At 43.7% G+C, this 25,207-nt stretch overlaps 1 protein-coding gene across 2 annotated transcripts in view; it reads left to right on the forward strand.

Moving 5' to 3' along the window:
- The window catches only part of LOC309553742 (protein unc-13 homolog C-like), a 621,348-nt gene that overhangs the window by 136,876 nt on the left and 459,265 nt on the right, over positions 1-25,207 (forward strand). For both annotated transcript variants that reach the window (XM_082255119.1, XM_082255120.1), the window contains exon 11: positions 13,442-13,570. In XM_082255119.1, the coding sequence (XP_082111245.1) occupies positions 13,442-13,570 (129 nt within the window). The remainder of the gene's footprint in view (positions 1-13,441; positions 13,571-25,207) is intronic.

The following is a 25,207-nucleotide window of genomic DNA, read 5'->3' on the forward strand; positions in this document are numbered from 1 at the left end:
CTGGTACTGTTGGTGGGTAATGCTGGCTGGTACTGCTGGTGGGTACTGCTGGCTGTTACTGCTGGCAGGTGCTGTTAGTGGGTACTGCTGGCTGGTACTGCTGGCGGGTACGGTTGGTGGGTACTGCTGGCTGGTACTACTGGTGGGTACTGCTGGTGGGTACTGCTGGTAGGTACTTCTGGCTGGTATTGCTGGTAGGTACTGCTGGTGGGTCCTGCTGGTGGGTACTGCTGACTGCTTTTACTGGCTGGTACTGCTGGATGGTTCCCGACCCACCGTCCATCCCCGAGCATCAGTGTAAATCTGTGACGACAGCGGTGCTGAAGGAAGCATTCGGCTGCAGTAGAGAATAGATCCGCTGCTTCCTGTGTCGTTCCTGTGCCCTGTCACAGGCGGAGTACATTTGGTATCACTCCGCCTGTGACAGGACCCGGTGCTATACAGTAACCATCGGCTCCACTTCCTCTAGTGGCGGCTGAACGGCTCTGTTCTTTATACATACAGGTGCCACAAACACATACAAAGGCCAGTGACAGTCATTCCTGCAGGACGTGGCTGCTAATGCGGACGGTGTTCCTGCTGTGGAAAAAGTACAGGAACGCCGTTCCCATGCGTTCCTGCAGGATTCGGCTGTCTTGGGCAGTCCACTTTCCAAAAAGGGGTAATTTAGGGGGGATTTGTGCTATCTTGGCATTTCATGGCCTCCGAAACTGTGATAGGTAGTGAGGAGAGAAATCAACAACGAACTTAGAAAGCCTATAGGCAGTGATTGGTTTTCGGGGTCCTGTACGCGGCTAGGCTGTCAAAAAGTCCCGCACATGTGGTATTCCTGTACTCAGGAGAAGCAGCAGAATGTATTTGGGGTGTCATTTCACATAAACCCATGGCATGTTTGAGTAATATATCATTTAAGGGACAACTTTGTGTAAAATAGAAACAAAACATTTTTGCCATTTTTCTTGTAGCAAAATATAAAATATTCCATGAACTCAACATGCCTCTCAGCAAACAGGTTGGAGTGTCTACTTTCCAAAATGGGGTAATTTGGGGGGGATTTTCTGCTATCTTGGCATTTCATGGTCTCTGAAACTGTGATAGGTAGTGAGGAAGTAAAATAAGCAATTTATGCCCTTAAAAAAGCTTGAAGCCAGTGATTGGTTTTTGGGGTAACGTTCACAGCTAGGCTCCCAAAAATTCTCACACATGTGGTATCCCTGTACTCAGGAGAAGCAGCATAATGTATTTTGGGGTGTCATTTCACATATACCCATGGCATGTGTGAGCAATCTATCATTTAGTGACAACTTTGCTTAAAAAAAATTTTTAGTTTTCCCGAAACTTGTGGCATAATATAAAATTTTCCATGGAGTCAAAATGCCTCTCAACAAATAGCTTGGGGTGTCTACTTTCCAAAAAGGTGTCATTTAGGGTTTTTTTGAACTGTCCTGGCATTTTATGCCCACTATTAGAAGCTTATGCCACAAATCACCCACTCTTCTAACCACTTGAAGACCAAGCCTTTTCTGACACTTTTTGTTTACATGAAAAAATTATTTTTCCTGACAGACTCCATGGCAGCATACGTATCAGGTTTAGTCCCGCCTCCAAACCTACCCTATAGGACATCCACTCCCATAAATCTTTGCACCTGTTCAGCACACATGTTCCTTTTTTGTCCTCCTACGGATTACCTGTATCCTACCTGATGGATCCCAGGAGATGGATGACTCTGCCTATCTGGTATTGAGTACTTTCTCTAATAAGCCCCAGCTGTTGCGGGGTATAGAGTGGGGTTAAATCTTCTGCGGGTGGCCTGTCCCCCAATATAAAGTTCTGTGTATGTGTCCCCTCCATCCCTGGTGGCTAGCGGTTTGTTGGTGGTCAGTGAGTACCCCTTTCTTTATTTTTACTCCATGGCACCTTATATTGTTTTATGCAGCTGTTTGTGTGTCTTCCTACCTCTTTTCCCGGTTTTCCCTGGTGGCTAGTGCTCCGGGGCCGGTCAGCGCTCACTTCCTAAGCCGGCTGCCGGTTTCTGGCTACGGCGCATGCACGAGTGCCTCTGGAACGAGGCTTGGTTCTTGTGCATGCGCAGTGCCGGTGCGGCGCATGCGCATGTGCAGTAGGTTTTTTCGGCGCCGCTGGATGACGTCAGCAGGCACCATATTTAAAAAGGCTTAGAATGTCAGCAGAGTGTGTAGAATACACACTCTGCTAAAGAAAAACATTTTTTGCTGCTCCAGTGTCTGATTAAAGTGGTTCTGCCTGCTGCCTATTGCTGCCACTCTGCACTGAGCCCACCCAGGTTTCCTGGTGAGTACATTGACCCCAGGATTCTCGAAGCCTTTTTCACCCCCCTCTTCAAGTGTTTCTCCCAGACTTTGGGAGAGAGGGACAACTCCGACCAACGTCTAGAGGCCCTAGTGAAGAGGGTCGTTAAAGATTATCTGGCAGAATTGGGAGTAGGTCGGGCTCAGAGCCTCGAGGTGATCCCTCCAAGTCCTCCCCCTGGAAGTCTAGGGAGAAACTTGAAACCTCTCAACCTAGTCACCCATCAGCATTCCTGTCAGATAGTGACTCAGAGGTGGAGGACCCCTGCTTGGGATTCGAGTTTGCCCTCATCCCTTCTCTTGTGAAAGCAGTAAGAGAGACTGTGAATTGGGAAGATCCGGCTGTTTCTCCGCCGAAATAGAAAAAATTCTTCAAGCAGCTCTGCAAAGAGCGTTTTAACTTCCCCTTTCTGGGCGAATTGGGGGATATCATTACGGAGGAATGGAGTAAAGTGGAAAGGAAGAACTCCATGCTTTCCAAAATGTCCCGGATGTATCCTTTCAAGGAAGAGGAAATAAAACACCTAGAATCTCCTCCCTTGGTGGACACTGCGGTGATAAGGCTGGTCAAACATGTGACACTTCCATTAGAAGACACAGTCTCCTTTAAGGATCCTCTGCATAGAAGGATGGATTCTGACCTTAAGAGGATCTACCTGACTGCAGGAATAGCTTGCAAACCGGCCCTGGCCTTGGCTGCAATGTCCAAGGCAATGGAATTATGGTCCGACTTAGTGGATGAGTCCTTTCTATCAGGGAACTTCCCACAAGAGAGCTGGATCTGCTGCCCACACTAATGCAGCGACGCCCAGTGGCCTATTTAAACCAGCCTGCTCCAGCTATTAGTTATCTTCAGCTTCCGGTTTCCTGCTTCCTGTGTTCCTGTTCCTGTTTACTTGGATTACCTATTACTGACCCGGCTTGTCTCACCTGTCTTGTCTCTCCTCCTGGCTCCGACCACCGGCTTGTTTACCTACTCTGCTCCAGTCTGCTGTTGCCGTGTATGACCCCTGGCTTGCTCCTTCGGACTCCTCTACTGTTTGATGAACTGTGTTGACCTCTTGGCTTGACCTTGACCTCGCTCTTGTCGCACGCCTGGCTACCTCCTCTGGTCACCTTCAAGGCAACCTGCATTTCAGCACACACTACGTGTCTACTACCACAGCAGTCACCTCTTCACCGGAGCTTGCCGCAGCCGGCGACCCCTGTTCCTTTGGACACAGCATTCCCTGTCTCCACCTCCAGGGGTGCCTTGCACTTAGCCACAAGGGAAGCCCTCTCAGCACCTCGGCATCTGATCAGGTACGTGATACTTTCGGAGTGTGTCTGAGAAGGCTGCCAGAAGTTCCCCGATTCAGGAACTTAGGATGGCTTCGTCTTTTCTGGGGGAAGTATCTATTGACCTTTATTCCTCTTTTGGCCAGGGTTATGTTGCCCTTAGTGAAAGCCAAGAGGGCTCTTTGGCTCCGCCCCTGGGTGGCTGACCCAGCATTCAAACAGGTCTGGTGCAGTATTCCTTTTGAGGGCTCCGCCCTCTTTGGGAATAAGCTGAACGAGGCTATAACCCGGGCTACAGGCGGCAAGTCTGGGTTTCTCCCTCAGGATCGACGCCCTCTCAATCCGAAGAAGGGGCAGCCCAGGAGGTATTTTCCAGATTGTGCCAGAGAAGCACGCACCTATAGACCTGGCAGAGAGTTCAGTCGCAATTGGAGGTCAAGACAATCCTCCTCTCGGAAACCCTCGAAGAGTGTCCCTTCTGGCGACCGTGATACTGCTAAGTCCTTTTGAGATTGGGCCCGCTCAGGCATGTCATGTGGGGGCTCAGTTGCTACACTCCCGGCATGTCTGGGTGGCCTCGATCGGGGACCCCTGGACTGTCAGAACAGTCTCATGCGGGCACAAGTGGGCCTTCAGCGAAGCGCCAAGACCAAGATTCCTCCCTACCTCCCTGCCACCCTCAGGAGAGAAGCGCCAGTTACTATTTTCTTACATAGGCTCTGGTGTCTCAAGGGGCTGTCATCTCCGTGCCAGAGTCAGAGCACCTGGTACAATCCTTGAAACTGGATTATCTGGGCCCGATTCTGGACTCCACTTCAGCAAAGGTTTTTCTTCCCCCGGACAAGCTGCAAAAGCTGCAGGGGGGCGATTTGTATGCTGTAAGCCAGCAATCTGTCCTCTCTGTGGACTTGCATGTGGGCCTTGGGTCTGATGGTATCAACCTTTGAGGCAGTTCCGTTTGCCCAGTTCCACATAAGCCCCCTACAAAGGGAGATTCTTATCAAATGGAACAAAGATCCAAAGTCTTTGGACACTATGATTCGGTTAAATCACAACACAAGGACTGCTCTATTCTGGTGGCTTCACTCGTTAGCACTATGCCAGGGCAAGTCCTTCCTCCCACTGTATTGGACTGTGGAAACCACAGATGCCAGCCTGTCCGACTGGGGAAGAGTGCTGGGAAAGCTGTGTGTCCAGGGGTCTTGGACAGTAGAAGAGCCCAGACTTCCGATCAATATTCTGGAACTCAGAGCGATAAAGCTTTGCCTGAGTCACTGGACAAATCGTTTAAAGGTTTGTCCAGTCTGGATTCAATCAGACAGCGCCATGGCCGTGGTTTACATCAATCATCAAGGGGGCACCAAGAGTGTCTTGGCAGCCCGGGAGGTGGCCGAGATTCTGAACTGGGCGGATAATTTTTTTCCAAGCCACCTTGCCATAGTAAAACTGCAGCGGGTGGTCGGCAACTGGTTAGGGTCATCACAAAGGACAAGGGCACTCTTATATAAAAAAAAAAAAAATGTTATCTCCAAATGTGGAATAGATTCCCTCAAACGTTGGTTCTGACCAGCCTAATAGATTGTTTTAAAAATGCCCTGATTCTTTCGTCAGTGCACAAAATATAACTGGATATAAATATTTATATTTAATACCACCAGGGTTATTTGATTCAGGGGATATCTGATTGCCTCCTAGGGGATCAGGAAGGGTTTTTATTTCCCCGCTAGAGTTCATTGTATTTTTGTTTTGCCTTTCTCTGTATCAACTTTGGTAATAGGATTGTTTACAAGAGGTTTTTTATTTGTGTGTGTATTTTTCATTTTATTTTGCTTTTGGTTGAACTGGATGGACTTTTTACAACCAGGCTAACTATGTATGTATATATGGTAAATGTCACATTCCCTGCTTTATAAATATACCCCTAAATATTTGTAGTGATATGAAATTGTCTAAAGTCTTTGTTCTTTAGTTCTAATAAAATATAATTAAGCCAAATAATCTGGGTTCAGCTTGTCTTATATTAAATAATATCTTCTAGGTAGAAGTTTTTGCGGGAGATTTGCCAAAACTGGATAACTCGGAAACCGGGGCAGCTTTGCATGGTAGCCAATCAGCTTCTAACCTCAGTTTGTTCAATTAAGCTTTGACAATAAAACCTGGAAACTGGTTGGTTTCTATGCAGAGCTACACCAGTTTTAGTAAGGCCCCTTTCACATGTGTGCGACCTAAAAGTCAAGCGATTTTTTTTGCAGCGACCTCCACTGGACTTGAAGCAATGCCTGTGTAATCTTGAGGTCTATAGACATCAAAACACATCAAAATCGGATAAAAGTAGTGCAGGGACTACTTTGAAGTCGCTGCGACTTGAAGTTGCACAGATATGAACTGTACTCATTGGAAATCATGGAGTACGACTTTGCATGCGACCTTGCAGCCCCAATTTGCAGGAAAAGTCGCACAAGTATGAAAGGGGCCTAAAGACCCCCCCCCCCCATCCTCCCCTTGACTGTTTTAGTTTCTGATTATTAGTTATTGCATAAGAAGCAAGTATATTTTTTAGTATTTAGCATAAGAAAACAGACAGGTCGTTTTGAAAAAAGAAAATGTTTAGATATCTATTATTTCATGATATAAGATTGATGATTTGGTATTAGTTGTGGGAGGGTTACAAAGTATAACTAAATTGTAATTGTGGCATCCAAAGTATCTACAATTATAACAGACAACACACACCGTCTGATATTGCCAAAGCTTTATTATACAAATGATTCTGCTCTTCATAACAAAAATTATCATGAGTCTTATGGTCCAATTGTTTAGATGTAAGATGACCTCAGCAAAAGTTGTTTAAGCTCATTAAGATGTTTTCAAAGTGACTTCTAAAGGCTTGGTTCTCCATTGTCAAGAACTGAGCAGATAATTGACAAAGTAGTGGAAGAAATTTCAGCACCATTGCCCCTGGTTGAGCATCCTACAAAGATCTTTGCAAGGACACAGTGAACACAGTTCTTTATAAAGTAACAAAGAGTCACAGCTAAGAATAAGCAAGCCTCATTTGCACTTCATAACAAGATTTGGCAAGTCAACATTGGGAAATTACTTAAAAAGGTTATTGTAAGTTACCATAAAGGATACCATTGTTTTCCGAAAGAAAAAAAAAAAAATGTTCCCCCTATAGACAACCGCATTACTGAAACAGCGTTCTATGGACAGCTGAGACAAATGCTGAAGTAGTTGGAGACAATAAAACACTGGGCATCAGCAGAAAAACATCATTCCATCTGTAAGGCATGATAAAGGGAGCATCATTTTGTTTGATTGCTTTGCAGCCTTAGGCCTGGATGGCTTCAAACCTTTGAAGGACCTATAAATTCTGAGCGGTGTTATGAAATTCTACAGCAGAATGTCAGAGTATTCCTGTGTCACCTGAAACATGAACATAACATGCCCAGAAACCCATAACAAATCAACAAAAGGGATTCAAACAGAAGTAGACCATATTGTATAAAGTCCATATTGGAGCCCTGAGCTCTGCCCTATTGAAATGATGTGGTGTAATATGAAACAAGCTGCATGTGCAGGACATCCAAAACAAAAATACGTAAACTGAAACATTGCTGCCAAGGTTTAATGAACAGCTACAAAAATGTTGGTTGCTGCCAATAAGAAATTAAATAGGATCCAGAAACACAACATTGCAAATTCTGTGTATGAGACCCTCAGCCATCATAGCTACAGCATGTCAGAAGTATAGTGAGAGCTATACTATTCAGGCTGAATTAAAGTGTAAATATGAAAGAAATGACAATGATTCTAAAAGTGGCATGCAGCTCATGAGATATGTGAGATAAGACGCAGCTCAAACCAACCCAGTGTTTCAGATGTGGGTATGGCTGTGTTTGGCCTCAGCCAGTGCTGCTCTGGCCACACCCCCTGACATGTTTTGCCCTGCCTGTGACCTCTGTGACCAAGTCTCGGTGGGCGGGGGTAAAATATATCAGGGGGTGTAGCCAGAGCAGCACTGGCTGAGGCCAAACACAGCTATATCCACACCAGAAACACTGGGTTAGTTTGAGCGGCGTCTTATTTCACATATCTCATGAGCTGTATGCCACTTTTAGAATCATTGCCATTTCTTTCATATTTACATTTTAATTGTCTTCTCCCACATATGCCCACACTTCTGAATTAGTGTGTGACGCCTGCTCCCACTTTCTTAAAACTGATAGGGATACCTGTTATTCTCTAGCTTTCAGAGGCACTCCAAGTTAAAGATTTAACCACTTAAGCCCCGGAAGATTTTACCCCCATTCCGACCAGGGGGTATTTTGCGATTCGGCACTGCGTGACTTTAATGGATAATTGCGCGGTCGTGCGACGCTGTACCTAAACGAATTTGGCGTCCTTTTTTTCCCACAAACAGAGCTTTCTTTTGGCGGCATTTGATCACCTGTGCGATTTTTTGATCACGCGCTATAAACAAAAAAAGAGCGTCCATTTTGCAAAAATAGCAATATTTTTCCCTTTTTTTTATATGAAATTCCCCCCAAAAAAAATGTAAAAATCAAAATTTTTTAAAATTTTCGGCCAATTTGTTTTATGCTACCTATGTTTGGTAAAAAAAATCGCAAAAAGCGTATTTTGATTGGTTTGCGCAAAAGTTATTGCGTTTACTAACTAAGGGAAAGATTTTTGTCATTTTTGTTGTTTTTTTTTTAACGCGTAATGGCGGCGATCTGCGATTTTTTTTGCGGTACTGCGACATTGCGGCGGACAGATCGGACCCTTGACTGACATTTTTGACACTTTTGGGGTTACCAGTGACATTTCTACAGTAATCAGTGCTATACATATGCACTGTTACTGTAAAAATACACTGGTAGTGAAGGGGTTAACTTTATTTGAGAGGGAGGGGCTGTGTGTGTCCCTAGGGGCGTGATTCTAACTGTGATTGGCTGGGGCTTCAGCTGTATGCAGAGTGATCAACGGATCTACATAGTAGATCCAGATGATCAGCTCTCATACAGCGAGGAGAATGACAGGCAGCTTGTTTACACAAGCTGCCTGACTTTCTCCCTCTCCCCCGCCGATCGCAGAGTGGCCGGCGGACATCGGGTCCGCCGGTCACACGCGCGGGGGGGTCCGTGACCACTCGGGAGCGGGAGCGCACCTCCGGGGGCGCGCGCTCGCTCCCTAGACCCTCACAAGCTAGTGACGTAGCCCTACGTCACTTTGCCTGTGAGGGGCTGACCGCCGACGTAGATAGTCGTGCGGCGGTCGGCAAGTGGTTAAAGTGGTTGTAAACCCCAGTCATGAAATTTGAACTAAGCACATAATGTATATCTGCAGTGTTTACTTATCTCTCTCCAAAGCTCTAAGTGTTGTTTATTTCTGGTGTTTCATTCCTCTGTTATCACCAACCATGAGTCACTTCTGAGAAGTTTTCCTGACACATGAGATTAATTTTTGTTGTGGAGAGAGATACGCATAGAGCTTGTCTATTCAGAATACAGCTCTTCACGTTCCTTCGTTCCTCTGCCTATGTGAAGGGGGGTGTGTCCCTTTACTCCAATCAGCTGTCATACAGTGTATGAGTGTAACTGCAGTTCTCCACTCCCTCCTCTACTCCTCACAGATGCATAATGATTTTATCACAAATTTGCACTCTTGAAGGGCTGTAGACAAGAGAAGACTGAAAATAAACAAGTAAAACCTGATGATTTGCTTAATCTCTGTGTGTCATCTAATGCTATTCACTTCACTAGGTACATGTGGGGGTTTACAACCACTTTACCTTTTTTACACATTGGATTTTGTTAAAAAAGAGTTTGCCTGCAGTTCGTCTTTAATCACTTTAATCATCTTTAATCACTTAAGGACCGCCCGCCGCAGTTATACTGCGGCAGGCAGCCCCTCCTGCGCAAACTGACGTAGGTATACGTTGGTCGCGTGCCTGCAGCTAGGGGGCGGCGGCACGCTTCCGGGGCAGGCGGCTCTGATTGTTCCCCTCTGAGAGAGAAGAACGGTCAGCTGTTGTAAACACATCTGACCGTTCTTCTCTCTGGAAAGATCAGAGAGTTCCAGTCATCCTTCTATGTAGGAACACAGGTCTCTATGATCATTTTACAAGCCACGCCCCCCACAGTTAGAATCACTCCCCTAGGCTCACATTTAACTCCTTGATGCGCAAACTGACGTAGGTATACGTTGGTCGCGTGCCTGCAGCTAGGGGGCGGCGGCACGCTTCCGGGGCAGGCGGCTCTGATTGTTCCCCTCTGAGAGAGAAGAACGGTCAGCTGTTGTAAACACATCTGACCGTTCTTCTCTCTGGAAAGATCAGAGAGTTCCAGTCATCCTTCTATGTAGGAACACAGGTCTCTATGATCATTTTACAAGCCACGCCCCCCACAGTTAGAATCACTCTCCTAGGCTCACATTTAACCCATTGATCACCCACAGTATGAACCCCTTCCCTTCCAGTGTAATTATTAATGTAACAGTGCATATTTTTAGCACTGATTACTGTAGTAATGTCACTGGTACCCCTAAAAGTGTAAAAAATGTCAGTTAGGGGTCCCACTAAAAATTGCAGATCGCCGCCATCACTAGTAAAAAAAAAAAAAAAAACAATAAAAAAGACATAAATCTTTCCCGAAGTTAGTAGACGTAATAACTTTTGCGCAAACCAATCAAAATATGCTTATTGCAATTTTTTTTACCAAAAATATGTAGCAGAAAACAAATTGGCCTAAAATGTTAAACAATTTTGATTTTTTAATTTTTTTATGATGGAATGTTATATAGCAGAAAGTGAAAAATATTGTTTTTTTTTTTTTCATAATTGTCGCTCTTTTTTTGTTTATAGCGTAAAAAATAAAAATTGCAAAGGCGATCAAATACCACCAAAAGAAATCTCTATATGTGGGAAAAAAAGGACATCAATTTTATTTGGGTACAGCGTCGCAGGACTGCGCAATTGTCCGTTAAAGTAACGCAGTGCCGAATAGCAAAAAATGGTCATTAAGGGGAAAAATCCTTCCGGTCCAGAAGTGGTTTATATACTAGTCTAACTCTGAATTTAAATTGTAGTTAGAGTTGCTATTGTTGAGTAATTACATAAAATGTGCTTTCTTGCTTTTTAATTTGTTTATAATATTTTTATACTAAAGTCAAGGTCATACACATGAAAACTGGAGCAAAAACTTCAATAGAGGATGTATTTAGCAAATGAGGGACTTACACTCAACATTTAGTGCCGGTTCACACTGGGGCGACCTGTGAGGCGACCTGGTCGCCTCACAGGTCGCCGCAGGTCGCCTCCCATAGGGAAGCTGCGGACCCGTTCTAATAGGAGCGACACAAGTCGCTCCGACCTAGAAAAAGGGTCCGGAGCTTCTTTGGGGCGACCAGGAGGCGACCGCCATAGACTTCAATGTTATGAAGTCCGTGGCGGCCGCTCCGAGGTCGCGGCGCGCTGCTCGCACCGCGATCTCGGAGGTCGCCCCTGCAAGTAGCGTTGCGGTAATGTGAACCGGCGCTTAGAGGGCAGCTCCACCCAAAGTCAATCACATACTGCGGTCTCTAAATTCTTGGGGAGCCCAGTGGTGAGATATGCCTACCAGAATTTCTAATTCTATCTAGCTGCTATAATGATATGTTGGTCTTTCCTGAATTCTCCATATTGTAGAATTCACAATAATTTTTCAGCTGTAAGAATATGATAAATTTAAAAGGACTGGGATAAAAGAGTGTTGCCCAAAATGATCTCAATCACCCTGCGCTTTAGAGCAAATGAACAATCAATATTACAAACATGGAAGACAGGGGGGGTAGATCAACCAAATGGTTGGGCTACACCAAGGGGGATTTATTTTTCAGTTTCATGCTTTAGGGGTATTGCAGCGTCATGCATGATGTGATGGCACGGGGTATCCTTACTCCGCACAACACATCAGGCATCATACCGCAGAATGAATGTATGTGATTGAATGTATTTATTAGTATGACCGGAAATGTATTGTAATGTAGTGTATTTATGCGCTGCGTCGCAGTACAGGGGAGAATGTACCCCGACAAAGTATTGTTTTTTGTATATCTTTTATGCAAATAAAGATTACATTTTCAACCAAAAAAGGGGGATTTAAATGTGCCTCTTGAGATACCTGTGTATGCGTATATATCACCAGTCACAAAAAAATCATTACTTAAAAAATATCACAAAATTTTATTTACATATAATGACATACAAATTACATATAATTATAATAAAATCTACATTGTTTGATCACATCTGATCATTTCATTGGAAAAATCCTATAAAGTTTACACAGTGATGTATAACCATTGCTGGAACTACGCGTTTTGCAATGGGTGCTTCCTCAGGGTCAAGCAAGAGTATTTATACATTCATATTTAGCATGTTAAAGTGATCTAAGGATATATAATACAATAATTAGAGTTGCAAACAAAAATACATAAAAAATCATAAGTAATTTCAATATAAATTCATGAATTTATATTGAAATTACTTATGATTTTTGAGAAATAAAAACTACATTTCTTTCTTTATCAGAATACAAAACAATTGCTAAGACTTTCTGATATTAACTCTCAAAGTAAATAAAATAATGCAGACTAAATGAATGAACATTGTATGGTTGTATTGATGTATTTTTGTTTGCAACTCTAATTATTGTATTATATATCCTTAGATCACTTTAACATGCTAAATATGAATGTATAAATACTCTTGCTGGACCCTGAGGAAGCACCCATTGCGAAACGCGTAGTTCCAGCAACGGTTATACATCACTGTGTACCCTTTATAGGATTTTTCCAATGAAACGATCAGATGTGATCAAACAATGTAGATTTTATTATAATTATATGTAATTTGTATGTCATTATATTTAAATAAAATTTTGTGATATTTTTTAAGTAATGATTTTTTTGTGACTGGTGATATATTTGCATACACAGGTATCTCAAGAGGCACATTTAAATCCCCCTTGGTGTGGCCCAACCATTTGGTTGACCTACCCCCCCCCCCCCCGCCTTCCATATTTATACTATATGGGGGAAGGTGCCACTATACCCTTTTTGATTACTTTGGGTCATGATCTCCCCCTCCACAATTGACAATATTACAAACATGTATATAAAACTCATATAACATATGAAGGAGCTGCTGCCTCATAAAATAAAAGCCTTAGGGTAAAGATAAATAAGGGTAGGGGGTAGGGTAGGGTAGGGTAGGTTAGGTAGTTCTTACCTGCATATCGTGGATGTTGATCTTCTCTACCTTGTGGACTTTTTTACAGACTCACCGGTGTTGATTCTTTGTGGGCTCACACTGTCCTAGTGCTGCTTATGTGTTGGACCTTTTCGTCCTGATAGACATTTGAGGAGATTGACACATCTTTTTGTTTTGTAAGAATATGATAGTCTAGTAGAAAGGGACACATTTAGTGACACAAAATCTTGTCGCTATTGTTCTTGAAAGATAAAGGAAGCAGAGATGTAATTTTACTTACAAAACCCAACCACTACTGATATATTAGTTTTGTGAGAGATCCACAATTGTTTTTTTTAGTTAAATGCATTTTACCGGTAACTTTCATGTAGGCCGAGTGAGTGTATTAGCCTTACCTTCGAATTGAATAGAAACATTTTGTAGGATGAATGTTATAAATCAAAATAAGAAAATGAATCAGCATGTTGCTGCTCATACTTTTGTTGTGTGGGTGTAACAATTCATCTATATGCAATGGTTTTGCTTTGCCACAATGGAAGTATTTCAATGCAAAGCCTTTATGCTGATTTTTTTTTTCCAGGTTCTTGAACTTCAGAGTCCTCCAAGAGCTAGCACTGTGGTGAAGGACTGTGTGCGAGCTTGTTTAGATTCCACCTACAAGTACATTTTTGTTAACTGTCATGAGCTTTACTCACAGCTATTGGACCAGGTAAGATTTGAGAACTAATCTGTTTAGTCTGGATTGTGCCAACACAAAATGTGGCTGCTGGAAAAACCACATTGGTTGTAATGTTTATTTTGTTGTGGATTATATAGCTAGCCATACATAGCATTTTATCAGCAAATTGACCAAGAGCAGGACTTTTTTCCAGCGGTAACGTGGGGGAACGCAGTTCCGGCACTTCCAGCACTGAATGTATGTAATTGCAAGGAATGTCAAATTGTCTATTGATGCTGGCTGGTGAGGGATCTATTGATGCTGTTGAGGATCTATTCCTGCAGGAGGGTTTGTTGCTGCTGGGGAGGTCTAGTGTGGCTGCTGGGGGATATATTGTCTCTGGAAGAGATCTCATTTGCAGGGGGGGGTCTATTGTTAATGGGGTGGTTCTTATGTTGCTGAGGGGTCAGTTGTTGATGGGAGGGATCTACTCTTTATGGAGCAGTCTATTGTAGCTGGCTGATGGAGGGTCTATTGATGCCTTCTGCTGGGAGATCTGGTCCATGGCTGTATCTATTGCTGCTGGGGGTTCTATTATTGTTGGCTGCAGGGGATCTATTTTACTGCTTTTTTGTTATCAATAAAAAAATCCATACAAATTGCTTAGTACCACAAATGTTACTTGGTTCTGTATTTTCTAAAAAGGATAATCCTGGGAGGTGGGTAGTGGGTGGAACCAAGGAACGGTTCACGGAGGTAGGTAGGGGCGGAGACAAGGGGAAAGTCAGAAAAAGGGAGTTCCTGCACCTATTTTCTGAGAAAAAAAGCCCTGACCAAGAGTATATGTACCTTAAAATGAACTCTGCCAATCCGATCTTAGCCATAAAAGGAGAACAAAATTGCTTAAAGGGAAACTATAATGGTTTTGGAACAATTGTATTTATTTATTTAGGTTTATAAGTCCATGAACAAGCCTCTTTCAACCTTTTTTTTACCCTGGAGGAGCATTTGAATAAAGTCTGAAATCTCAGGGGACACCTGGAATATACGTTTCTAATGTACAGCTCACAGTACATAAATGTGATCAGTGAGCTGTATCTACGATAACAGCAACTATTTGTAGAAATTACAATGAAATCTATACTATCATGCCTATCATGTTGTGCTGTATGACCCATAAATGACATGCTAAATGTTGGTCATTTTTTCATGCGTATTCAACAGTTTAAGACAGTTCAATTATTTGCTAAGGATAATATACTTCTGTTACAAATACCTGAATATACAAGCTGCAGCTCACATAAGAAAGTATAGAGAGTAATAATAATTGCATACATGATGTAATACGTGATTACTTAATTCATTTTCTTATATAAGAATTACATAACACTGTTTTTAGTGTCTACCTGGTAGGGCCCTAATGTATTTACATTTACAGCACAAACGCTTAGGGCCGGTTCATAAACATACGATGCCGGAACCCTGCAATCCACTGCGGGTTCCTGCATCGCACTCAACTCGCAGGCAAATCACACTGCCATATGCAAATTGCTGGGGGTGCCAATACAAAGTTATCAGCACCCCCAGATCAGTTTGCATATCACAGTGCGAACTTTCAGTTCGGACATGAATCGGATCGCATAGGTGTGAACATCCATGCGATCTGATTCTGGTGCGGACCAAAAAAAGTGTCCTGTGCGACTTTGGTCCGAATGCGATGTGAATTCAGCCATACAATCTGTATGGCTGAATTTGCAACGCACAAACATCACATGTGATTTGCAGAGCAGTGCGCTGTGAATCACATGCAATGTCTGTCATCGCATATGTGTGAACCAGGACTATGAACAAGTCAAATATTAAATTTCAATACAAACTGGTAACCAGCTTGCAAAATCTGTTCATGTACCACTAGCACACCATGCTAAAGTATTTTCATGTAAAGCATTGCAGCATCATTGTAAGAGCCAGGTAAGTGTCAGAAATGAAAATCACAATTAAGCATGTTTGCTGCTGCATCTAAATAGACTGGTGAAATTATCCACATAAAATGTAAAAAGTAGAAACTAGCATGTCAGACCTTGCTTATTAGTTGGTCAAAGAGGTGCTTAGTTATTCTTTAAAACCTTTCCCCATTGTACTTACCCAGGGCCGCTGATAGGGCAGTACAACCAGCCCTGCTGTACCGGGCCCGGGCTCCATGAGCTCCACTAGGGGCCCGGGCAGCTTTAAAGTTAACGTCTGCCTAAATAAATAGAAAGCCTTTTAATCGCATCCCCCACTTCAATTTGCTTACAGGGTGTATAAATATATTTTCCTGGGCCCCATGAGTTCAACAGAGGGGCCCAGGAGGTGATAGCAGGGGAGGGACTTTATTTCCATTTTCGGGGCGTAGGCACACTAACCTTGTGCACTGTGTCTATGCTGCACTGAATGAATATGTAGTTCCGGCCGCCCTGGCGGAGTGATTCATTTGTGCATGCTGTGGATTGAGGAAGTGACTGATGAGAGATGGATGAGAGGGCTCAGCAGTGCACAGACCAGCAGCACACAGTGACACCGGCAGACTTCTATGGAAGGAAGGTACAGCTCCCAGACTCCCTGACTGTGTGCTTATAATCATATTCATTATGATGATCACAGCACAGCATGGACTTTATGGCTCTGTGTTATATGGCTTTTGGTGCTGACTTTGCTAACTTATGGCCATACTGATTGTAACTCAGTACAGCCTTAACAAAGTCAGCACCCAGCAGCCATGTGACACAGAGCCATAAAGTCCATGCTGTGCTGTGATCATCATACTGAATATGATTATAAGCATGAGTTGCTAGTTCACTCTTGTGTTTGGAAGGGGAAAGGGGGGAGTAAGAACATGCAGCTGAGCCATGTTTTTACCTCCCACTACCACCGCTCCCCTTAAATAGCCTTTCAACCAAGCTTTTCAATTAGGTCCGCCTGTCAGCTTTACATGCGGATCTGATTGAATGTTCCATGTAGGTCTATGGGGGTTTGGATGTAAATGGACTTGTGTCCATACACCCTCCTTCCTCCGGGTCTGCAGACCTAAATGTTATAGATCACAGCTAGCATGATGTAAAAATGGATATGAGTGCATTTACATCTGGCCACCCATAGAGACATTACAAGTCATTCATAGACAGGGCTATTGATTGGCATGATTTTGGGGCCCGACCCCATTGTGGATCAGTTCGGGGCTAGGCACTTCAAGGTCCTATGGATCCCGGGTTCTGACTTGCAAGAGGTTCAGGACTTCCTGATGCTATGGTCCTCAACAGACATTACCCCATTAGAAAAACACTTGAGGGTTCTCAGTGCAGGGCCACTGATAAGCCAGTACATGAGCTTAGCAGAGAGGGCCCGGGCAGCCTCACAGACAAAATGCACCCCCGCTCATTCCACTCCTACTAGCTTAAGGGGTGTTATATACTACATGCAATTCCAGTTCCCCTTTCTGATTATGGGATGGTGGAGGCGGAGCAGTTGAGGGACTTTTTTTTTTCAATATTGGGCGCATGCGCATTCCCGCACCTGCTCCGCACGTTGCTGGCTGCTGTGCTAAAGTCCTGGATGCCTGCCACTGTGGCTGCCCATTGCCTACCCTGGCGGAGTGATCTTCCTCCACTCAGGTCCCCACTCAGCAGCCGAGATCAAGAGGCTTATGTGAGGCGGGTGGCAGCAGCAGTGGCAAGGAGAGACAGCTTACAGTGAGCAGAGGGAGCCACACTATATCGTGGATAGAGCACATGTAAGCTGCAGGTTTAGTACGTTTCCTAAGTAAATTATTAACTTTTTTTCCCCCACAGGTTTTTTATTTTTAATTGTACTGCGGCATGCAGAATGGGCCCTAAGTAAATAAGTATACTTTGCATTGTAATATAAGACCCACCTAAATTAGTTTTGCTAATTTTAGCTAAAATTGCAGAATGTATTGAAGCCACTGCATCATGTGCCAGTAAAGCAGCTAGCATTTTCAAAAGCAATGGTCAGCAATGGCTGATTACAAATTTTTATAATCACTGTATTTCTTTAAGAGACCCTGTCATGTAACAAAATACCCGTGTGATAAGGTTCTGATGGCAGTAACAATTTTCCAAACGTAAAAGAGCAATGGATGTTGTGAGCCTATATATCCTCCATCTTCTGCTAGTTATACTGACTTTGCTGTATGCTTTGTACACAGATCAGCGATCTGGCTATTTCGTCTCACTGCAAAGCAAGGAGAAAAAAACAGACTGTTCTGTTAGTAAAAGCAGCACATATTACATATAAGGCAGGGTCTGGGGCGGGACCCGGGGCGGAGTTGAGGGGGGGGCTAAAGGGGGCCCCGTCAGGTAGGCTGTACGGGGCCCCATGATTTCTATCAGCGGCCCTGTACTTACCTAAAAATGTCTTGTTGTCCCTCGCTGCTGGCTCATCTGCTCCTCTCAACCTGGACAACTTGCTTGATGAATCAGAACTAGGAGTCCCATCTGGATGATATCAAGGCGCCCGGAAGTACTTATTATCTCACATCAATTTAAAGATACTTTTCAGTGGATATATTTTATATCTGCTGAAATCATGACAGAACCCCTGAAGACTTCCTCCAGAAACCTAGGCTTCAAAGAAACCCAAGTTGAGAAGTCGCACTTTAAACTAATGCTTTATATATGTTTAAGAGCACAGTTATTTATCAGCAAAGCAGAGCAGATTGCTTTACAGCTCCCTTTTTTCTGCTTGAAATCTGGGATTTCACCTTTTGATTACTGCTGTTATGATTTGTTTGAGTTTTGTAAACGGCAAGCTTCTTTCAGTACAGATGAAAACAATCATGCTATTGATGTGAAAAGGAGATAATAGCGCCACCTACTGGCTCTATAGAAGATCATATATTATTATGCAAATGTTCATATTTTCCCTACATAAATAAAGAAAACATACTTTTGGAGTGAAGTAAACCTGTGCTATGCACAAGCAAGCAAGTCAACAGGTTTGATTTAAAGTGGATGTGAAGACAGAATTTTCTTTTTTTGTTTACCTTACTGCATTCTTTGCAGTAAGGTAAAGAACCTCCCACCTGCAGCTTTCCCTGCAGCCCCCCCCCCCCCCCAATACATATCTGAGTTATCGATGTACACAAAAGCCAGATGCTGCTGCTGTCAATCAGAACAAATGACAAAGAAGCGGGGGTGGGTCCAAGCAGGGCTCAGGGACGAGAATGCAGGAATGCCCCCATAACAGGCAGTTTGTTATAGGGGCACTCTGTGGGGGGAGGAAAAGATGATGATCTGGACCTACTCTATGCAAAACAATTGCACATAGCAAGAAAACATGTATTAATTTAATTAAAAAAACAAAAATTAACAAAACAAGCTTCACTATCACTTTAAGGCTCCCTTTCCTAGCACAATATAATTAACTTCCTTTCAACTCCCCCACATTTCTGTTCAGCCCCAGGAAGCAATAAAGATAGTTCTGTGTTAGCTCAAATTGTATTTCTAGTTAGGACTTATTCATTGCTGAATGACTCTTCACCCCCATGTGATAGAGCTGGGCCAATCACTAAGCCCCATATACGTCATGGAGCTGCAGTTGCAGCTGCAACTAATGTTTTCAATAAGTATTACTTAGCTCCCTGCTAACAGAGCAGCGCATCACTGCAGCCTGTTGGTCAAGTGCCCATTTAGGTTATTGGGTATTCCCATAGAGTTTAAAATAGTGTAAGGAGGCGGAAACAAAAGAACATACCTCTGGGATAAGATATTGCCCTTAGGAGTAGATATTTAAAGATACATGCTAATACGTTTTTATTTTACCACATCTGGAAACTGCACAAAACAATGTTGAACTATATGCTGGGCTGAGGCAAAAACCAAAAAGATTTACAATGTATAAACAGAACATGACAAGGGTGCAAACAAACAAAAGGCTAGCTTCAGACCTACAGTCAGGTCCATAAATATTGGGACATCGACACAATTCTAATATTTTTGGCTCTATACACCACCGCAATGGATTTGAAATGAAACAAACAAGATGTGCTTTATCTGCATACTTTAAGCTTTAATTTGAGGGTATTTACATCCAAATCAGGTGAACGGTGTAGGAATTACAACAGATTGTATATGTGCCTCCCACTTTTTAAAGAACCAAAAGTAATGGGACAATTGGCTGCTCAGCTGTTTCATGGCCAGGTGTGTGTTATTCCCTCATTATCCCATTTACAAGGAGCAGATAAAAGGTCCAGAGTTCATTTCAAGTGTGCTATTTGCATTTGGAATCTGTTGCTGTCAACTCTCAATATGAGATCCAAAGAGCTGTCAATATCAGTGAAGCAAGCCATCATTAGGCTGAAAAAACAAAACAAATCCATCAGAGAGATAGCAAAATCATTAGGTATGGCCAAATCAACTGTTTGGAACATTCTTAAAAAGAAAGAACGCACCGGTGAGCTCAGCAACACCAAAAGACCCGGAAGACCACTGAAAACAACTGTGGTGGATGACCGATTAATTTTTTCCCTGGTGAAGAAAACACCCTTCACAACAGTTGGCCAGATCAATAACACTCTCCAGGAGGTAGGTGTATGTGTGTCAAAGTCAACAATCAAGAGAAGACTTCACCAGAATTAATACAGAGGTTTCACCACAAGATGTAAACCATTGGTGAGCCTCAAAAACAGGAAGGCCAGATTAGAGTTTGCCAAACAACATCTAAAAAAGCCTTCACAGTTCTGGAACAACATCCTATGGACAGATGAGACCAAGATCAACTTGTACCAGAGTGATGGGAAGAGAAGAGTATGGAGAAGGAAAGGAACTGCTCATGATCCAAAGCATACCACCTCATCAGTGAAGCATGGTGGTGGTAGTGTCATGGCATGGGCATGTATGGCTGCCAATGGAACTGGTTCTCTTGTATTTATTGATGATGTGACTGCTGACAAAAGCAGCAGGATGAATTCTGAAGTGTTTCGGGCAATATTATCTGCTCATATTCAGCCAAATGCTTCAGAACTCATTGGACGGTGCTTCACAGTGCAGATGGACAATGACCCGAAGCATACTACTTAGGCGACCAAAGAGTTTTTTTAAGGGAGAGAAGTGGAATGTTATGCAATGGCCAAGTCAATCACCTGACCTGAATCCGATTGAGCATGCATTTCACTTGCTGAAGACAAAACTGAAGGGAAAATACCCCAAGAACAAGCTGGAAGTTAGTTGCAGTAGAGGCCTGGTAGAGCATCACCAGGGATGAAACCCAGCATCTGGTGATGTCTATGCGTTCCAGATTTCAGGCTGTAATTGACTGCAAAGGATTTGCAACCAAGTATTAAAAAGTGAAAGTTTGATTTATGATTGTTAATCTGGCCCATTACTTTTGGTCCCTTAAAAAGTGGGAGGCACATATACAAACTATCGTAATTCCTACACCATTCATTTGATTTGGATGTAAATACGCTCAAATTAAAACTGAAAGTCTGCAGTTAAAGTACATCTTGATTGTTTCATTTCAAATCCATTTTGGTGGTGTATAGAGCCAAAAAGATTAGAATTGTGTCAATGTCTCAATATTTATGGACCTGACTGTATTTGTTGCAGTTTTATGGCACCTTGCTGCAATGCATAGGGTGCAGAACTTGTGTTGTAGTACATTGCATTTCCATTCATTTTGAATGGTACCCCAATGTACATTTCAAATGCACCTGAACACATTGTGTCCTCCAGTAGAGATCACAAGAGGAACCAGTGACAGTTGCAGGGGAAGAAGGAGATCAACACAATGTTGGTTTCCCAGCGTACTTTGGCAGAGGACCGCTATTAAACAGAAATGTTTTATGCTAGCAAAACAGAAAGTTATGATAATAAGTACAGCAACCCATTAAACTATTCTGGTTTGCTTACTTTAGTTACCTGAGAAAATATGATTTGTGAATGGTTGCCCCCCTTTGTGCATTATTCTTATCCTTACTAGGGATGATCGAACTTTTGAAAAGTTCGGTTCGACCAGAACACCCGAACTTCACGAAAGTTCGGTTCGGATTTCAGAACCCCATTGAAATCAATGGGACCCGAACTTCTGTAATCAAAAAACACCATTTTTAAGCCCTAAAACCCAATAAATGCCCCTAAAAAGTGCCTAGGGTTCTGGGTCATGCCCCAGGGACTATTAATCACACAAAAAAAAGTTCTTAAAAATTGTCGTTTTTGATAGATAGCCAATTATTGAAAAAAAAAAAAAAAAAAAAAGAGATTTCTTTGGATTTAGTGTCAGGGGGGTCTAAAAGTTGTACCTGTGAAGTTTCAGCTCTGTAGCATGTCCAGAACCAGAATTACAGCATACCAAACCTTCAAAAATGACTTTTTTGCTTAACCGCACCTTTCTTTTGCTCCTAATCAACGGCTCAGCCAATGTGTATGATGGGGACATAATGCAGTGCACTGGGAACAAGATTAGAGGTTTTTTTGGAAAAAGGTGCTGTCTCTTTAAATGTGCATATAATTAACGGGTGTATTTCCACAATGGGGCTTTTATTACCAAATGTTTCAAGAAGTCCAAAGATGTATGTAATTGCACTTTATTTCATGTAAAATGGTGTTTGGTGCACTTTAACTTGAAATCTCACAAGAAACAGACATATATGCACGGATACATTGAGGGTTAGGAGTAGGGGCCACAATGTAGTGCAGAGTGAACAAGATTAGAGATGTTTTGGATGAATACTGTTGTCTCTTGACTTTGAATAGAAGTAAAGGATGCTTAAAAATTGGGCATTTGGTGGTGCGGACGATGCCTTGACACCATATCCCTATGAAAGTGCTGGTAATGAAAGCAATAATTGCCTTTGTAAGGAAAAAAATTACAATGATATGCATCTGTGTGACAGGTGCGCAAAAATTGTTGTTTGGGTGTTGGCGGAGCCATACCACTGTAAGCCCAAAGAGCTGGTGTTGAAGAAGGCGTAAAAATTATGAAGGTGTGCACCTGTGGAACAGGTGCGCAAACATGGTAGTTTTGGTGTTGGCGGAGCCTCCCCACCATAACCCCAAAGAGCTGGCTTTGAAGGAGGCCCAAAAATTGTAAAGGTGTGCACCTGTGGAACAGGTTCGCAAACATGGTAGTTTTTGTTTAGCATAGCCTCCCCACCTTAACCCCAAAGAGCTGGTGTTGAAGGAGGCCCAAAAATTGTAAAGGTGTGCACCTGTGGAACAGGTTCGCAAACATGGTAGTTTTTGTTTAGCATAGCCTCCCCACCTTAACCCCAAAGAGCTGGTGTTGAAGGAGGCCCAAAAATTGTAAAGGTGTGCACCTGTGGAACAGGTTCGCAAACATGGTAGTTTTTGTTTAGCATAGCCTCCCCACCTTAACCCCAAAGAGCTGGTGTTGAAGGAGGCCCAAAAATTGTAAAGGTGTGCACCTGTGGAACAGGTTCGCAAACATGGTAGTTTTTGTTTAGCATAGCCTCCCCACCTTAACCCCAAAGAGCTGGTGTTGAAGGAGGCCCAAAAATTGTAAAGGTGTGCACCTGTGGAACAGGTTCGCAAACATGGTAGTTTTTGTTTAGCATAGCCTCCCCACCTTAACCCCAAAGAGCTGGTGTTGAAGGAGGCCCAAAAATTGTAAAGGTGTGCACCTGTGGAACAGGTGCGCAAACATTGTCGTTTTTGTTTTAGCATAGCCTCCCCACCTTAACCCCAAAGAGCTGGTGTTGAAGGAGGCCCAAAAATTGTAAAGGTGTGCACCTGTGGAACAGGTTCGCAAACATGGTAGTTTTTGTTTTAGCATAGCCTCCCCACCTTAACCCCAAAGAGCTGGTGTTGAAGGAGGCCCAAAAATTGTAAAGGTGTGCACCTGTGGAACAGGTTCGCAAACATGGTAGTTTTTGTTTAGCATAGCCTCCCCACCTTAACCCCAAAGAGCTGGTGTTGAAGGAGGCCCAAAAATTGTAAAGGTGTGCACCTGTGGAACAGGTGCGCAAACATTGTCGTTTTTGTTTAGCATAGCCTCCCCACCTTAACCCCAAAGAGCTGGTGTTGAAGGAGGCCCAAAAATTGTAAAGGTGTGCACCTGTGGAACAGGTGCGCAAACATTGTCGTTTTTGTTTTAGCATAGCCTCCCCACCTTAACCCCAAAGAGCTGGCGTTGAAGGAGGCCCAAAAATTGTAAAGGTGTGCACCTGTGGAACAGGTGCGCAAACATTGTCGTTTTTGTTTTAGCATAGCCTCCCCACCTTAACCCCAAAGAGCTGGTGTTGAAGGAGGCCCAAAAATTGTAAAGGTGTGCACCTGTGGAACAGGTGCGCAAACATTGTCGTTTTTGTTTTAGCATAGCCTCCCCACCTTAACCCCAAAGAGCTGGTGTTGAAGGAGGCCCAAAAATTGTAAAGGTGTGCACCTGTGGAACAGGTGCGCAAACATTGTCGTTTTTGTTTTAGCATAGCCTCCCCACCTTAACCCCAAAGAGCTGGTGTTGAAGGAGGCCCAAAAATTGTAAAGGTGTGCACCTGTGGAACAGGTGCGCAAACATTGTCGTTTTTGTCATAACCAAAATGAGGTTCTGTGAACGTAAAGAGAATGAGAGGAGGGTTTGAGGGTGGCACCATGGTCCAGGCTTAAACTGAGGCTCAACTGCCACATCACAACGATAGCCTAGTCTACAAGGTCTGCATCAGGTGCATCAAAGCTTGATATCCACGACTGATTCATCTTAATGAATGTCAAACGGTCGACTGAGTCGGTGGAGAGTCTAGTTCGATGGTCTGTGACGAATCCTCCTGCTGCGCTGAATGCCCGTTCCGATAGGACACTGGAAGCAGGGCAGGCCAACAACTCCATGGCATACTGGGCCAGTTCTGGCCAGTGGTCTAATCTTAAGACCCAGTATGCCAGTGGATCGGATTCGTCACATGAAAAGCCCTCTGTGTCACTTTGTGCCCTCACGTAATCGTCCACCATGTGATGCAGACGCTGTCGATGCGATGTGGCAGCTGAGAGGCCTGGGCGGTGAGGACTAAAAAAAGACCGAAAGGCATCCGTCAACCGCACGCCTTCTCCAACGCTCCTCTCGTGACCACCAGTAGAATCCATGGTAGGTTGTCCCCGCCCCTGCACCCTACGGGAGTCGGGGAACATGTTCACCAGATTCCTCTTGAGACTGTCCTCAAGGGATTTGATCCTGTGGACTCTATGGGTGGATGGGAAAAGCTCCGAGACTTTACACTTGTACCGGGGGTCAAGTAGGGTGGCCAACCAATAGTGGTTAGTCTCTTTAATGGCCTTGATTCTGGGGTCCTTTCGCAGGCTCTGGAGCATGATGTTTCCCATGCGTCGCAAATTAGCGAAGGCCTGAGAAGCTGACTCCTCGGGGTCACTCATAACGACATTATCTTCAACGGGCTCCTCCTCCTCCCAGCCACGTACTACTCCAAAGTGTCCCGAGGGAGTCAAACTAGGCCTTGCAGATTGCCGCATGTCTTCCTCCTCCTCCTCCTCAAACCCTGCAAAAGTTCCCGCAGAATCGTCCTCCTCCTCCTCTTCCACCCCTGGATCCTGCTCGGGCCTCTGGGAGCTAGGCATAATGGGGTCAGGATTCTCAGGATAAAGGGGGCCTTGAGAGGCAAGGAAGTCCTCCTCTTCCTCCTGCTGCTCTGCCTCCAGTGCCCTGTCCATAATGCCACGCAGAGTG

This window comes from Pelophylax lessonae (genome assembly GCF_965119305.1).
Source record: "Pelophylax lessonae genome assembly, chromosome: 4".
NCBI classification, from domain to species: Eukaryota; Metazoa; Chordata; class Amphibia; order Anura; family Ranidae; genus Pelophylax; species Pelophylax lessonae.